At 34.9% G+C, this 10,737-nt stretch overlaps 2 protein-coding genes across 2 annotated transcripts; both read right to left on the bottom strand.

Moving 5' to 3' along the window:
- Positions 1–743: 743 nt before the first annotated feature.
- On the bottom strand, positions 744–2,740 carry LOC147541245 (uncharacterized). The gene has a single exon (XM_086634074.1). It carries the CDS (start codon positions 2,697–2,699, stop codon positions 783–785), a length of 1,917 nt encoding a protein of 638 aa, XP_086490200.1. The 5' UTR covers positions 2,700–2,740; the 3' UTR covers positions 744–782.
- A 4,175-nt stretch (positions 2,741–6,915) lies between these two features.
- LOC147541244 (agamous-like MADS-box protein TM6) lies at positions 6,916–9,509 on the bottom strand. The gene is made up of 7 exons (XM_086634070.1): positions 9,166–9,509; positions 8,854–8,920; positions 8,690–8,751; positions 8,493–8,595; positions 7,498–7,539; positions 7,374–7,418; positions 6,916–7,288 (listed from the first exon to the last, which is right to left on the bottom strand). Exons 1-7 carry the CDS (start codon positions 9,351–9,353, stop codon positions 7,109–7,111), a joined length of 687 nt encoding a protein of 228 aa, XP_086490196.1. The 5' UTR covers positions 9,354–9,509; the 3' UTR covers positions 6,916–7,108.
- Between the last annotated feature and the right edge of the window lie 1,228 nt (positions 9,510–10,737).

The raw sequence follows: 10,737 nt of genomic DNA, 5'->3' as shown, positions 1-10,737 counted from the left end.
ACAGTCAGGCTTTTGGTTAGGCTGATAGTAAGGCATGGATGAACACGATTTAGAGAGATGAACAAGACGAGATGATTGAGGTTCTTTTTTCTAATGGCTGAGTTCAACCCTGCTCCAAATAGGCCCGAACATTCCAAAGTACTGACAATGTGGATATGGTTCAGGTTCTGAGTGCTCCTTCACATGGTATGGACCTAGCACAAGCTATATAAAACTCGAGCTAGCTCAACAAAAGACCAATTACTAAAAGAGTAATGCTAGAAGATGTTACAAGTTAAAGCTTACTCCAGACTTGAAACAAAATTAATAGTCTTTATTTTCGAGTCAACTCTCTTTCTCTTGATGGAAATTTTAACTCTCGATGGACACTTATTTCTTATTTAGGTCTACTTTTGTAGCCTCAATCTTCTTAATAAAAATGTGTTTTTTTTTCACACTGGAAATTAATCTTCTTACATTATCTTCCCATTAATCTATAACTCAACGGTTATATATCCCAAATGGGGTTATTTGCATCCTAGTTTATCAAGATGAAACCCTTTCTTCTTGGAGTTATTAGGAAGAATATATTGGACTATGTCAGATATTATTATAGTACTTAACTGCAACAGATCATGGGAGATAATATAAAAAGCGTTCGAAGAGGGTTTAGGAATTTGAGCCTTCTTATATATATATATATATATATATATATATATATATATTTATATGGAGACATTATCTATTCCACTATGATATTCATATGAGAGAAAACAAATTACTCAACTTTTATAGCAAAGAATTTAAACATGTTTACAGGACTTAAGTGGAGCTCCACAAAGACCAGGATTATTCATGAATGCAGAAGCAGGTATTTCAGATCTATGATGAGGTATCTGACCCGTAAGCCGATTCACAGCAACATCGAATTCTTTTAGTCCTTCCAAGTTTAATACTTTCTCCGGTATGCTTCCATTCAGATTGTTATCCGATAAAACTAACGACGTTAATGACTTAGCTTCTCCTAGTTCGATCGGTATTGTTCCGAATAAACCATTCCCTCTAAGCTCCAACTTCTTAAGTTCACTCAATTTTCCAACTGATTTTGGTATTGACCCACCCAAAGTATTATAAGATAAAACTAGTACCTGAATAGATGTCATTGATGCTTCATCTCCAATGTCTTCATCAATTGGACCAACAAAAAGATTACGAGAAAGATCGATTGAGTTAAAATGGCCTAATGGGTCTTTCGTTCTTTTCGAAAATATCACACCCAAGTTGCCTGTTAGCTTGTTTGAGTGAAGATCAAGGTCCATTAGTAATGAAAGGTTCTTGAACTCTTGTGGTATAGATGAATGAAACCCATTATTCGATAAGTTAAGGAACGAAAGATTCGTCATGTTTCCTACCCAAGGAGGTAATTTCCCCGATAACCCGTTGCTCGATAAATCAAGAATCGATATAGAAGTCGAAGCTAACCATTTGGGTAGCCTTCCAACTAAACCAGTTCTTGCTAAGTTAAGTCGAAAAAGATTGAGTTTAGTAAGCCAATGTGGTATTCTAACTAAATGAAGAGGATTAAATGACAAATCTAGTGTCTGCAATTGATGTAATTTAGCTAACTGTCTAGGAATTGAACCCGAAAGACGATTTTTCGATAGATCAAGAGTTTGAAGGTTTCGAAGATTACCAAAACTTGAAGGTATTTTACCTATAAATTTGTTGTTAGAGAAGAAGATATGAACAAGACTAGTTAGATGACCAATAGTTGCAGGTAGTTTCCCTGATAACCTATTGTTCTCAATAATAAGTCTCTGAATATTTGGAAGTTCTCCGATCGATGCTGGTAAAACTCCGGTGAGTCTGTTTTCCGATAATTGACAAAATTGAAGAGAACCCATACTTGAAATAGAAGAAGGAATGCTTCCACTTAGATGGTTTTGATTTAAATAAAGAACAATCAAATTAGATAGTTCACCTATAGATATTGGAATACTTCCTGTCAAATGATTTTCGGATAAATCTAAGTACTTAAGATTCTTAAGACCTTTAATGGTCATTGGTATAGAACCAGAGAGATAATTAGAATGAAGATCAAGTTTAGTTAATGAACTTAAATTACCAATTGAAGTTGGAATTCCACCATATAATTCATTATTTGATAACCCAAGTTCTAAAAGTAAAGTTAAAGATTGAAAAACAGAGGAAGGTATTAAACCAGAGAGAAGATTATTACTAATATAAAGTTTTTGGAGTTTAACAAGATTACGAAACGAAGAAGGAATCGAACCAGAGAGTTGATTTGAATCAAGAAAAATATGGGTCAAATGTGATAACTTCCCAAGTTGTTTGGGTATAATTCCTTTCAAGTTTTTGAGATTACTCAAGTCTATAATTTGAAGGAATGTTAGTTGAGAGAGAGAAATCGAAATAGTACCAGACATTGATGTATCTGATATGAAATCAGAATCAGAGTAAAACCCTGGTCTTGATATACTTATAACTCTTCCATTTGATGAATCACATTTTATACCTTCCCAATCTTTACAACAATCTGTTAGTGGTGTCCATGTTTGTAACAAATTTGAAGGGTCTTGAGTGATTTTTTGTTTGAACCCAAGTAACCCGATTCGATCGACGACATGACATGATTTGATTGTTTGAGGAAGAAATAAGAAAGAACAGAGGAAGAAGAAGTGAGTAGTGAAAAATGACATAGTATTGATGGAGAAGTTAGAGAGAGAGAGAGAAAGAAGATAGAGAGGATTATGGAATACAAGGAGTAGTATTTATAGATGATGGGGAACAAACAAGTCTGTTTTTGCTTAGAATTGAAACAAAGTGGATTGATTACCTTTTCTTTTAGTTAATGAGATAACGGAATTATGTGTGTCAGTGAAAATGTTAATTTATGAATTAGTGAAGTATCTAGCTGTAATTTTTGTTGTAAATAATTGATGGAAGTTGGTACATTTTTGGATTCTTCTTAAATTGGATTTCTTAATCTCAATTTAACCACCTAAGCTGATTACCAGTGTGATAGTGCAGGACTTATAATAATTTCGATATTTTTTTGTTTTTGTCACTCAAGTTTGATTGACACAATGTTGTGTTCTTACAAAGGAGGTTTCATTGAGTTTGCTTAAAGTTCAAGTTTTGTTTTTTGAAAAATTTAGAACAAGAAAAACTAAGCAAACTTCTGGACATAACTTTTATGTGGATTAATGTAATTTTTGTTTTCGTTAACTCAGATTTACTGAAACACAAAATCACAGTCAGTCACATAAATTTCTTTTGTCGAAAATGTGACTACTTTATTTTGTTCTGTAACATTATTTATTGTTTGCCAAATCACATACTATTCACGGAGAAGATATGACCAAATTTCATACTATTCACGCAAAAGATATGACAGTTGCTATGGTTGAGTTTTACATATGTAGTTTAGACTTGAGTATGGGCTAAAGGCACTTTTGAAAATTGCTCTTCGCGCCTACCCTCTCTTTCAAAATTCTCTCTTATCAAGATTAGACCTTATAACAAAAATCCAAACATTTCATCGTATTATAAATCCAAACACAAAGAACGAAACTTTCTCGAATTGATGAAGACAAGTATCAGACTTCTATCTGGCTCTTGGACTGGTCAATTCGAAGCAGACTCCTATAGACATCGGAAGTCAAACGGAATTGATTGGAGTCAATCTATTTACAGGGGCGTGATGAGCAATATCAAATTGCGCCTATAGACTTTGGACGCTCTTGTGAGGGGCTCTGACAATTGAAGTGATAATTGTACCGTTTGGAGTTGGCTAATTAATGCCATCATGGGTGGTTGATTTCTAGCCTTTGATTTTGGGCCCATAAAAGACCGACTCTTCTTTTAACGGGTTTTCAAGGGCTGGCCCATGAAATAGCTACTGTGTTTTATAAATGGGCCTTGAGAAAGAGAGTCTGAGCACGTACACGGTACACCCTAGTCTCGGATGCAGAAAGACGAGAACCGGTCTGTTTCTCGACTCGAAAGGTAGAGTGTGAAGTGACCTAAGCCCATGCTAACGATACGTCAGGATAAATGTTGTCGTCCTACATCTGGATGCGAAATGGCAATAGCTCATTCAACTGTACAATCTCAACGTTTGCCTGCGAGGCAGCTCGTGTTGAAACACAAACCAAAGAATCTGACGTGTGTGCAAGTCCACGTACGACCGAGAAACAAGCAACGTGACAGCCCCTAAACAGGACCATCTGGACCTCTTAGTGGGGCTCATCTTGCCCATGAAGATAGAGACACCCCTCGGAAATCCTCTAGGCGCCCATACAAAGAAGAGTTTTTCTGCCAACTAACATGAAATTATGAAACTAGAAATAGAGGACTCTCTTATTCATAAACTCTGAGTTTATAGAGATCAAGCTCTTTACAATGGATTCTGAACAGATACATCACGAATAAATACATGAACAAAATAAACCCGATAACTATCATCATCAAAGATATCTTAGACCTCAAAAGGCCATATAGAAGTCCTTATGACAATTGGAGATGAAAACACATTCTTATGTTTATTTTATTTACATCTTTTAACACGAGCCAATAAATGATGAATCCTAACCTCCACCACCATTTAAACACGTGACCTCCGTGTCTTCGGAATAATATATAACTAACTGACCAAACAGATGTTGACAATTAATTATAATTGTTATTGGCTCGATGATAATACGGTATTTCTGGTAAAGCTTCAAATGGTTTATGTGTTGGATGTTCCATATAAATACCATTTGGATGAGGATCTGAAATATTATAACTCGATGTCAAGTCATAATAATCATCGACATAACGTCTTGATAAATTGGGTAACGTATCTATAGTACCATCATTATACGCCTTAGCTAAATAATTTAACTGCGCCATCTCGTAAGGTCCATATCCTCTAAAATTAACGATATTCCATTTAGCACGTAATCTGTTACGTGGATGGACGTTTGTCACGTAATCTACAAACTGTAAACTATAATCGACAATATCAACAACGGTTGAAAGTGCACCTAAAGGACTACCATTCATCCATCTCAAAGCTTGAGGCATTATAACAAAGAAACTCTTGAATACTTCAATAAGACTGAGCTAGCTAATATATACTTTAGATTTTGTTGAGAGAGTGAAGAGAATTGATGAAAGAATACTGATAGAATGATCAATATTTATAGACTTGAAAGATAATGGGACTAAGGTTTTCTGCTATTGATTGTTACAGTTGACTAACAGAAAGATAACAGACGGACGTTAAGTATGATTCATCTTTTGATGAGTTGTATAACATGTGACCTAACCTCACACGGCATAGACATACCTAAGTAATAAATTTTAGGTCAACAACCACCTAATATTATAGAGTAATTTAACATGACATATTGTTATTATTATCTTCATAATTTTAGAAAATGATGGTAGTATTGATTATGATATTCTTTTCTTTCACAAAAACTCTATTCAACCCTTCTAGATGAACCGCTACTTGAACTGATACGAGAAAAACCCTTGTTTTTATCTCCACGTAACTAAACGTAAAGACCTACAATTCACAAAGACGTATGAGAACCGAACCTGAGACCTCCAGGATTTTGGGGTTTATGTCAACACATTGGACCACTTGGACAACCAATTGTTGACGAGACAATGTGTAATATTATGTCTCTGTTGGTTTAAATTGTTTTTGATTGAATCAATTGATGAATTAGTGTTGCGCAGACGAGACAATCATAGTACTAGTTGGATATTTGTGTTATTAATTATATTGATTGATCTTTCCTCCTAGACACATGGTAAATATATAATATAAAGATACATTATGAATTGGATAAGTTTTGTAACTATGATCGTCAAAAAGATCCTTGTGCTTGATACTCAAACTTTTATATAGGTTATTGATTCATTTCTTTGATATAACTCATGTTGTGTTGGGTCAATAACGATCAAGTCAAAAAGTCAACGAAGAATAAGCCTTAATTTGATAGAGCTAACAAAGAAGTGGACTGACCGAGTTCTATCACCCGTGCCATACTCTAACCATAGAGATTGTAAGAAAGTTGATACGGGTGTCTCAGGCACATTGAACCCTAACATAGCATGAAAGCAAGCAGAAAGGTGGATCTGAGTAAACTCCGCCCCTGAGCCTGCTCTGACCAGAGACCAAGCAGGGAAGTTTGCAAAAATAAGCTTGACACCTTGAGCTCTGCTCTATATGAGAGAATGAAGATAACGTGGAAGGCCTGTAACATAAAATATTCACTTTCCCAATGGGTGTTGTCATGGACAAAGATACAGTCATGTGTAGCGATTATTGCTTTGTATGACTATGCCACATAGTTATTCATTGGCAGATATCAACGCCTCACCAACCTATAAGTATCACACATTTTTTGTCCTAGAAAGAGATTAAAATCTAATATTGACAATTCAATTAATTCAATCTTACTTATGAATTATGATCACATGCATAAGTTCAAGACCCTCCCTTGTTGAATTTTAGGGTACTCTTGTGCTATTAGCGGAATAGCCAATGTCTAGCATCAAACACTAAGTACTTATGATCACATGCATAAGTTCAAGACAGTAGGTTGGTAACTTTGTCACCAATTTGTGTATATGTCCATGGTTGTGCATATATATATATATATATATATATATATATATATATTTAGAAGACTCACTCAATTTGGGGTGACAAATATTGATTATTAGAAGACTCAAGCTACTTAGGGTGAAAAATATCTTGCCTAAGTAATTTTTGAGTGCTCCAAAGTCACACTAATTCTATGCCTTGACTTCGAAGTCTGAATCGAGAGATAAATGTGTGACTAGTAATAAATGACTACTTCACGTGTTTAACGAGTAAAAATCAAATGTCTCATTCAAACATTGGGGAAGAAATAACAATCAATACCTAATTCATAGATAAAGCTAACAACAACAAAACATCAACCCTTGGTTTCACAAGTACACAAAATATGAAAGCATAGTCTTGTATATAAAATTAATCACAAGCTAGACATTACAAATTATTTTAATACATCATGTCACTTAATTAACTTATCTTATACCTTAAGAGTTTTCGACTTTTTGGTCATTCAAAGTGTAGATTGTATGAGTAATGTTCACCTGAATTTTGAAGATTGGGATGGCTAGTTTGCAAATGGAAAGAAATGTGTGAACTTCCACCATTTGAAAGTCTCATCGACGACCCATATACATCCGTTTCGTTATCAGCTAATACAAACTGAGAATTCTCATCATCTCCTCCACCCTGAACTCAGACTAGTTAGTACTTTCTCTTTTAGTATTTTTAGAATGAATACAGATCGAACATTGAAGTGGTGATATAGACTTACAAATGCTCGAATGAGTTGTTTGTATGATTCTTCCAAGCTTCTATTCTGCCAAAAAAAAGGGGTAGAAGTTTAAAAAAATGAAAGATATAGAGAAGAAGAAGAAGAAGATGTTGAGATAACTTACTTTTTTCTTGTAAGTGTCACTTTGAGTGCTGAGAACATGATACTGGTACAAAGATGATGAAAAAAAGATTTTGTTAGTTTGAGCTTATTACTTAGATTTAAATGAAACTGAAATTAGGATTTTATTCTGTGACCTATCATGGTCGGCTCTCACACTCAGTTACCTGTGGACACAGTTGATCCACCTCATTTTTATTTATTATTTATGTACTTCTAATTTTTTTTTTTTTTTTGATGATGAACATCTAAAACTTATTATTGACTACAAAAATAAAATCTATTGTATCGATAGAATTCATCCGGCCAAAATGACAAGTTTGAAGTAGGAAGAAGTTATAAACCCTAGAAAAGTAATGTAACATTCAAAGCATCAAAATTCAAGGGATCATAAAACAATTGGTAGTGGCTGATTTTTTGGGGATGGGTGAAGAAATGTTATATTTATATACATGAAAGTCTAAATTGGCTTTTGGGTATACATCTATTTTATCAATTTCTTTCTCAACCCTAATTTGATGATAATCAAATGAAGTATAGATCCATCTTAGAAAACTACCCTAATCCCATATGTTAGCCTTCCTTAATTAAGCTTATACCCTTCTATTTAATGGAGTCGTGGAGCCTAAAATAAGGATACTCTTCATGTTTAGACGATTTTTGAAGAGTGTTTGATAGTATCACATCGCTTGGGACAGCATCCGCAATTTGAGCTATATGTGGACGTTCAAACTTAGTAAGTGTTGAGGCTTTTGTGGAGCCTTCATCAAGAATATAATTCCCAAGATCCGGTGGATTTAGGTCTGTATCAAAATACTTGCTCTTTTCCAAGAATGGGAGGTCGTAATAGTCCCACATTGCTTGAGAAAACATTCAGAGTCTATACTGTAGATGCTTGATCATACTTAGCAAGTGTCGGGGCTTCTTAAGTGGGCTCGTTCGACAAAGGGAAAGACTTGGGTTAGTTTTAGAGTGAAGAAATAAATTTAGATATCTTACTTTACGTTCTCGAACGATCTTAGTAGAATTCTCCAAATTCTGCTCAAGATTGCATAGTTCTTCGATGCTCAATTCACTTAGATCTTCCTCTCCAGTTCTCATCCTATCAATCTATTCTCATCAGCCTTTACCAAAATTTAACATCACAAAACCTAAAAAAGAAAAAGATAACCAAAGTTCTCATCTTCCTTAATTACCTGATCTCTTTGCAAAGCTTCATATTAATCTCCTTTTGCTTTTTCAGATTTTCTTGCAATTGCTGTAAATCCACCATAAAATACATAGTAAACAATATCACCAATAGAAGAAATCAAACCCTAAAAGGGGGAAAATATTGAGATATTAGATGTATTAAATAGACCTCATAATGAGACTCCCATAGATCTATCTCTGATGTTTGTTGATACCGATCGAATAACTTCTTCTGACTAATAGATTAAAAAAAAAATAAAAACTTATTTATTAACCAAGAGCAATGCTAGGAAAGGCTACAAATCAGAACTTACTCCAGACCTGCACGAAATCAACCGTTTCCATTTTCGAGTCATCTCTCTTTTCATTGGCGACGTACAGTTGATTTCTATTTAGGTCTGGAGTAGATCTACTCTGGTAGCAGCTTCTGCTATCATTTTTCATTAATAAAGGTAAAGAGAGATCGAGAGAAAGAGGTGACCTAGTTGTAGGGCTAATATATTCAGCAAATTTTCCAGTAGTAGAGAAGATGATAAGAGAAACTTGAGCATCACAAAGAACAGTAAGTTCAAGAGCTTTCTTGAAGATTCCAGCTCTTCTTTTGGAGTAAGTAACTTGTCTGTTGGTGGAATTTTCAATTCTTTTTATCTCAATTTTACCTCTACCCATGATCTTAATTTCCACTCTTTCTCTGATCTGATACTCAAATTCAAGAACTGAAACTAGGGTTTTGGTAGTTATTAGGGTGAAGAAAGAAGTGATGAGAGAGGAGAGGGTAAGAAGGAACAAGTGAAGAAGAAGATGAGACAGAGGGAAGTTCTGTTTATGGTACGCGGGAAAAAAGTTTGTTGGATTATTTCCTCATTTAGTAAAATGCTTTTTGTCCCGATTAGTCTTACTCCCGAGATCCATAAATTCTGACATCCTCGAGATCCACAAAGTGAGATTGAGTGATGGAAAAGTTTGAAGATATTAACGTTGTTGAGTTGTCTTAGGTTCTATCCCATCTTAGATCTTATTATAGCTCATAAGTGAGATTGAGTACTCATAATTATCAGTAAGATCTAAACTACTACTAGTGTATATATGACTCATGGTAATTGGAGTGAACCCTTAAAATCCAATGGCTTCTTCTTTAATGGATTGATTGCTTTGTGAATGAGACAGAGGAGGAGTAGCTAGCTAGGTTTGAGCAAAAGTAAAGATGGGACATAACAACCAAAGTTACTAATCACAACAACGTTAATATCTTCCAAAGCTAGCTTACCTAGGATTTTATATATGATCACGATCCAACTAGACTAGGACCCTATTGTTAATCAAAGTATGAGCTACCTCCATAAGTAATCATGCTCAATATTTACCTCACTTGGACACCACTCGACATGCTGGGAGGTTTTTTTCCACCTTCCAAGGCCTAGACATCTCAAGAAGGCCTAGACATCCCAAGATACCGATCTCACCCATAATCTAGGATCCCAACATTGCCTTAATAAGATACGCAGTATTTTAGAAAGGTATTTACCTCTACTCGATTACTCTTTTGAGTTAATTTTGTTTTGGTTCTCAATTTTTGACCAACTAGTCGTTTTGATTCTCGTAAGTGTTTGACAGTTCGCTTGTCAGGAAAACCCAAATTATCTTGTGTTTTTTTTCTAAAAATATCCTCGAGGTATTCTTGTAATTTTGGTTTATTTTTAATTAATTCACCTAAATTGTTTTCTCTCCCCCACGTCACCAGTCACTCTAGATCACCCGTCGATTGACAACCTTATCTGTCGACCTTAAAAAAAGTCTCTTCTCTCCGATTTGTCCGACGAAGAGGAGAAGAACCCACTAAAATACTATATTCTGTGCACTATATCCACGTGACTTGAAATTTGGTAGGTTGGTTGGAGCTCAAGGTAATTTTAGGAGGGACTAAGGAGGTTGCGGGTTCAACCCCCACAACCACTTTTTGTGGTTGTAATTAGTAAATTCTGGATACGCCACTGGTTATGAGCATATTCCTTCCAAACGATGTATACTTATATTATATTTCATATACTCTAGT

This window comes from Eschscholzia californica, unplaced genomic scaffold (genome assembly GCF_041429995.1).
Source record: "Eschscholzia californica isolate CP2 unplaced genomic scaffold, dmEscCali1.0.p SCAF_4, whole genome shotgun sequence".
NCBI lineage: Eukaryota > Viridiplantae > Streptophyta > Magnoliopsida > Ranunculales > Papaveraceae > Eschscholzia > Eschscholzia californica.
The sequence above is the reverse complement of the archived record's forward strand: the minus strand, read 5'-3'. Positions and strand labels throughout refer to the sequence as shown.